At 26.4% G+C, this 7146-nt stretch overlaps 1 protein-coding gene across 1 annotated transcript in view; it reads right to left on the minus strand.

Moving 5' to 3' along the window:
• The window catches only part of LOC106764930 (OTU domain-containing protein DDB_G0284757), a 9501-nt gene extending 6338 nt beyond the window's left edge, over nucleotides 1–3163 (minus strand). The window contains exons 1-3 of the mRNA XM_014649768.2: nucleotides 2954–3163; nucleotides 2198–2432; nucleotides 1103–1176 (exon numbers count right to left, since the gene is read on the minus strand). Coding sequence (XP_014505254.1) covers nucleotides 1103–1176; nucleotides 2198–2368 — 245 coding nt within the window. The 5' untranslated portion in view covers nucleotides 2369–2432; nucleotides 2954–3163. The remainder of the gene's footprint in view (nucleotides 1–1102; nucleotides 1177–2197; nucleotides 2433–2953) is intronic.
• Nucleotides 3164–7146: the final 3983 nt, after the last annotated feature.

Genomic DNA, 7146 nt, shown 5'->3' on the forward strand with positions numbered 1-7146 from the left:
TGTTTTGGTATGGAGGACACTTTTGGATAATTTTGAAGATTGAGCTTTAGCTCTTTGTGAAGGGGAAACCCTTGGAGGAGAGAGTGCTTTCCATGTCCCCCCCCCCCCCCCCCCCCCCCCCCTTATATAAAAGAGACCTCACTCACATATGTTTCCTCGTATCTACACATTATATCTTATCATTGAGTAGATGAATGAGATGAAGATGAGAGAAAAAAAATAAAAAAATCATTCCCCTTCTATATCTTACAACTATAATCCTTTTGCCTTGTTGGATTCAATAAAGAAACATTCCAATTAATCAAAACAAACAACAAAGATCAACACGTTTTTGCCCTCATCCACAAATATAATTTGTTTCTTTTAAACTCTTTGCTTCAAGAATTTATATATAATTTAAGTGACACAATAAAAGCTTTTTCTATCCATTAACTTATTCATGGATTTATGCATAGGATTCCATTCAACCCATGGGTGGGAACTAATTATTGGTTTTGTTGATAAATATTTTGGATTTGCACAAAATGATTAAATTATATCCAGTTTTCTTTCAAATTTTCCAGCCATATATAATCTTTCTATAATTAACAAACAGCACATGACCACATGATACTTGCATGCTGAAATCCTGATACAAAAAGATTGCTAATTGATTTCACCACATGATATTTGTTTTACTTTTCACTGATGATAAGGTATTGCTTATCCCTAACATCGTTTATTCCAAGAGTTAGAAAGAATGCTAGTATATTTCTAGCAGCTTAATTTTTTTATTTTTCCAACCACTACTACATGACCTCCCAAATGTGCTGCTATAACTAAAGCTTGCCTCCAACTCTCTACATGGCTACAGAGAACTTCTCAGTCCCAATTCATTTTCATTTAAGTAATCGTGTTGTTTTTGTTTCTAGTTATTCATATGAAAACATATTTACTTGACCAGTTATGCTTTAAATTACAAATGGTAAATAATAAAAGTTCTTCTTTTCTGCCTATGGCAATTGTTTTAACATCCATCGTTTACAAAAGGGGTCCATAGAAAATTAAAGTTTTAGAATATTCACATAAGAAATAGTTCATTTAAGATAGGAGGAACACACACCTCTGAAGCAGACGCTGGTGATCCATACTGGCATCATTTACAGTGGGGATAAAGGAATTTATCCGGGGAACATGCTGTAATTTCAAGAAGTTTTCATCAGAAGAAATTAAACAAAAAAATTAATCAAAACTAAGATATAATTCCCTCCTATGCTTCTCGAAGGAGGGGGAGAAAAATTACACAACTTTTGTCTGCTTTTCAGTGTGATCACAAAGTCAGTGAAGCATAACTTATTATACCACAAAATACAAACAAAGCAAAGCTTAGCCAAAGAAGTAAATAACAACGCTAGAAACGTTCTGTCCTTTCAAGGCATTATATACGTCCTGAACCAATTCTCACAAAAACGCTTAAACTGTAGGATGAAACCATATGAGACATTTTATAGTTAACTCACAACTCACCCAAGAACCTCTACGCTTGAAAATAAGGGATATTAAATAATGTTGCTACATTTTGATTTTAATTATAATGGACATGTGGGGAAAAAACAGCAATCCATTTATGATCTGTTGAAATGTATTAATAAATTTCAACCTATCCAGTATCCCCCATTTAACAAAAAACCATCCAATCTGTTTCAAGTATATCATTTTATTTTTCAAAAAACTAACATAAAACGAAGTTCCATATTTATATACCTTCTCTCACTAAACATTGAAAGATCCAACGCTCGTCCCTTAAAGGTTTAGGCCCAACCAATGAACTTTAGACTACTTGATCCAATAGGATACAAAACATGTTAAATGGTCCGTAATCCATTCAATAGTAAATGGTGTTTCATATTGGATGGATTGATTGGATTTATATCTAGCTGGATTGGATGGTAATAGGATAAACAAATTGAATTTTAAGCCTAATAAATTGGACAATGAACCTATCTATCCTACCTTTTGTTAAACTTGAACTTCTATTCAGAAAGAATGGGAGAAAAGGATCAAAATCTGGACCACATAGTCATAGAGTATCATTATTAAAAGCTTAAGCTATTACTATCTAGGTTTTATAATGCATTTTCATATAACCATAACATGTCAAACACTCAAAATCTAAAGTTTTAGTCTGAAAAGCAGGAATTCTAGGGGGAATTCTTACAGGAACAGGTTCCAAGTTGGTAAGCCGCCGGGCAACTGCTCCATCTAATTTGGCATACTCTTCTGACAGCACAAGAGCAATCATCTGGTCGTCCTCCACATCCTGCTGACTGCTAAGAGATGTTGAAGCAGAACTTTCACCAGAATACTCGGTCTGATTTCCATTCCTCATATCAGCCGGAACTTTAAGTTTCAAACTAAAGACAAAATTTCACAACAATAAACAGCAACTGAACCTGAAAACAAAAAACTTTCAAGGTCATGGAACATTTCACAATCTCGATTTTTAAACCATTGATGATCTAACTGCATCTCTCCCAAAAGTTTAGTTAGAACCCCGAACAAAGCATCGCAAACATATACAATGCAACAATTGAGAGGCGAAATCGGTGACTGTAAAAGCATATAATGGGTATGATAAAGAAAATTATTATGCAAAATTTTCAAATACGATTATGAAGTCCAATTTCATCATCCGAATCAACGACATAAATCAACAATTTGCAAATCCTTCTAAGCATACGCCAAAATAACAATATAAACAGACCCATACATATTGATCATAAACGAATGACATTCAATTAGAGCTAGATAGTTAATAACACGCAATCGGATCAAGATTCTGATCACAACCCATAAAAACAATCACAAAAGGGTTCGTGAATAATCAACGAAATCTAATCCCGTGAAACAAAGACGGCAATTTTGTATTTGAAATTATATTTAAGAAGAGAAGAAGAAGAAGAAGAAGAAAAACCTGTGATTGTGATGCGAGTGAAGGATGATTTGTTGATGCAAATCGAGGATGAAATGAATAGGTACGGTTAAGAAGAAGGTAGCAGTGAGGTGTGAGAGTTAAATACAGAAGGTTTCAATTCCGCGTTTTTTCGGTTGGTGAGAGACGATAACTTGAATGTCAATGCAGACGACACGTTACTTTAATTACTTTTTCTATGCACACTAACGCTAAAGTAAGTCTAAAAACAGATATAAATAATATGCTGAGTTCTACCGTGAACCGCTGCGAAAAGTTATTCATGGTGCCCAATTAATCATAACCATAAGATATACTACACAATAAATTGAACGCACCGGATTAAAAGATTATAGAACTAAACAACACAAACTTCATTAGTTAAATATAATTAAGTAAACAAAAATAATCTAATAATCAAACTAATCACCGTTTGATATATGGATTTTGTTTCTATTTCAGTAGAGACGGTTAAGCAATTTTGTTATTTCCACCATTAATGGAATATATCCTATTTGTTAAATATTTTGTTATAACTCTGGCTGTCGGTAATTATTGGTTCACGCTGAACCACGTGCTTTGTTATCCGCACTAGAAATCACCAAATTAGATGATAGATATGTACTTTTCACTATATACGTATTGAAGCATTTTTTTTTCACGTAATAAAAAAAAACACTTAATACAATAAATCCTATCTTTTAACTCTATCCTCATTGTCATCGTGTACTTGTGATATATATATATATATATATATATATATATATATATATATATATATATATATATATATATATATATATATATATATTCTTATTTTTTCTAAACTATCTCAAACAAAACATAACTAATTCCTTTATTAATATAGTATAAAGATTAATTTAGGTGAATATAAGGACAAATGAATGCAAGAACTTGTTTTTTGGGCTTTAATAAAAACAAAAAGTAGTAAACAACAAATATAGGGTGTTGTTCCCTCCATCTCCCAAAATAGTCCTGTATTTTCCCACTATTTTAATTTATTTTAAAAATATTTTACATCTCCTCGTTATTTTTTTTTATTCCAAAAATACTCTACACTTTTTCACTATTCTTAACAATTTTTTTCTTTCTCTCTCTATATTAATGGAGCATTTACATGGCTCATCAATGTGGAGCATTTACATGATTCAAATTTGAACTTGTGATATATTTTCTTGAATAAGTTTGATTCAATCTTACTTTTGTTGTTAAATATATTTTTTCTCTTCAAATTACTTAATAAATGGTAAAATTTTGTTTTAAATTTCTAGAAAAATGTTTATATGTATGTGTATTTTTACATATAATATCTATAATTTTTAACATTATATTATGTTTNAACTNANCNACATGTTTNACTCAAATAACTTGAATAAAATATTTAATTTATTAGATAAATAATATAAAAATATTATTAAATACTTAAAATATATAAAAAAAATTATTTGTTAAAGATTTAGNTTAGAATTTATTTAATTATTTCATCATTATAAAGTTAGTATATAATAATAATGATATATCATTATTTACTATTAATATTATTATGTTTATTATTTTGTATTTGCATCTAACTTTTAATTTTATAAAATAGAAATGGTAGAAGTACTAATATTGAAGTTTCCTTTGAAGTTTTCTTTGAATTTTATATTTTGTAATATATCACAAATTCAAATTTAAGCCATGTGAATGCTCCATTAATGTAGATAGAGAAAGAGAAAGATTGTTGAGAATAGTGGAGAGATGTAGGATATTTTTGGAATAAAAGAAAATAATGGAGAGGTGTAAAATATTTTTGAAATAAATAAAAACAGTGAGAAGGTGGAGGGAGCTACACCCACAAATATATGTAATAACCACAAGAAAGCTAAAGCTAGCTTATCATAACAATGTATAGTAGAAAACTAACATATCTCGAAGCTGGAAATATAGAAATATGCAGAAAACAAGTGAAATACGATGACTTAAGGTAAATAGAAATTAATTAACCATACACTATGAAACCGAGAACTAAGATAATACAAAGTTGAGAATGTAAAAGTTGCATTACAAGCAAAATGAAATGCATGACTAGGAACGAAAACAAATGTTAAAATGAACAGGGAAAGTAAACGAGTTTTATACGAAAACTAGACAAATTTAAAGGATAAATTATCAACGTAGATAAAAAATTTTCAAATTATGAAAATAGGTAAATTATGGGGACTCAGACGACTTCAAATGAATAAGTCGTGTCTCTGTACGACTTTATCCTATAGCATTGACCAAGATAAAGTTATATATCTAAAAAAATGATTTTAGGACATGATAATCGATTATGAGGCCATATAACCAATTACAATACATTTTTTCATTGCAAAATTTTAAAAAATATTGGAGTTGTAGAGGTTGACGATTTCTCCTATTGAAGTTGTCCTTTCCACGTATCTTTACTTTTTATTTAATTTCTTTATTAATTAAAATAATTTATAGTTTGTAAATAATATTTTTAAATATATTTAAAATAATGTAAATTATATCTAATTAATAATTAAATTTTTTTAATATTATTAAATAAATAATTTTTATGGTTTTTATTATTTTTGTAATTAAATTAGATTTCTTATAAAATAATTTTAATTAAATAATTTATAACCATAGTTATTGTAATTATGTAATTAAAAATTAAAAGAATTTATATTTTATTATAATTATTTTGAATTTCTATTATTATATTATATTTTTTTATGAATTACAATTAATTAAAAATATCATAATAAACTATTTAAAGTAATAAAAATATTAAATAAATGAATTGATGGAATTATTGGGATGTTAGAAACTGTTATGATGTGGCCTCTTAGTAAGGAAGTTGAATAAATTAGATGTCTTAAGACAAAATTGAGGGCATAGTGAATTTTTAGATCTTGTGGTTGTGGTCTGTCTTAGACCATTGGGGGATTATAACTAAATTATTCCTAATATGTTGATAGTGTCTAAATGGTTTAAAAGAGTTTCTAGGCAGTAAAATTAGAATTTTGACCAATAAAATGAATTTATAATGAAATTATTTTTTTTTGTAAATTATCTTTTGTAATTTTTATAAATTTATTGTAATAAACAAACATAAATTTATAATGAAATAAAGTAAATTATTTTTTTTTTTAATTATTATACATTATTTTATTAAACAAAAATAAATTTAAAAATATAATAAAAAAAATTACTTTTTTAATTATTATAAATTTCTTGCATCAAACAAAAATAATTTTATAATAAAATAAAATAAATTTATGCATTTTTATTTATATAATTATAACAATAAAGATTAAAAATTATTTAATTGAAATCACTTTCATAAAAATTTAATTTAATTATAAAAATAATTAAAACCAATGAAATTTATTTATTTAATTATATTAAAAAACTTTATTATTATGTATAATTTAAAATATTTTATATTATATAAATACATTATTTAAAAATTATAAGTCATTTTGAATAAAAAAAATTAAAAAACAAAAGTAAAATTGGGTGGGTGCACGACTTCAACACAAAGTAGTCAACTCCAAAAAATTTCATTTATTTAATATTTTTATTATTTTAAATAGTTTATTATGAAAAAAAATTAATTATAATTCGTAAAAAAATATAATATGATAATAAAAATTCAAAAAGAAAATTATAATAATTTTTTTTAATTTTTAATTAAATAATTAAAAAATGGTTATAAATTATTTAATTGAAATCATTTTATAAGAAATGTATTTTAATTGCAAAAATAATTAAAACTATAAAATTTATTTATTTAATAATATTTAAAAGACTTTAATTATTAATTAGGTATAATTTACATTATTTTAAATATATTTAAAAATATTATTGACAAATTATAAATCATTTTAATGAATAAAGAAATTAAACAAAAATACAAAAGTAAAGACGTAGGGAGTATATAACTTCAATAGGAGAAGTCGTCAACTCCTACTACTTCAATATTTTTAAATTTTGTAATGAAAAAATGTGGTAGCATACTCTATCATATGGATGACAACGGTGTTACCAATAAAGGAGTATTGGTAAAATCTGAAGACAAGTTTTGATGATGCTGCAAATTGTAATTCTTGTTTGTAATAGGAGAATACTTAAAAGCAACTTGTAGTCTTTTGAATGTAGTAGGAAAATAATTAACATTGTAA

Source organism: Vigna radiata, chromosome 1 (genome assembly GCF_000741045.1).
Source record: "Vigna radiata var. radiata cultivar VC1973A chromosome 1, Vradiata_ver6, whole genome shotgun sequence".
NCBI lineage: Eukaryota > Viridiplantae > Streptophyta > Magnoliopsida > Fabales > Fabaceae > Vigna > Vigna radiata.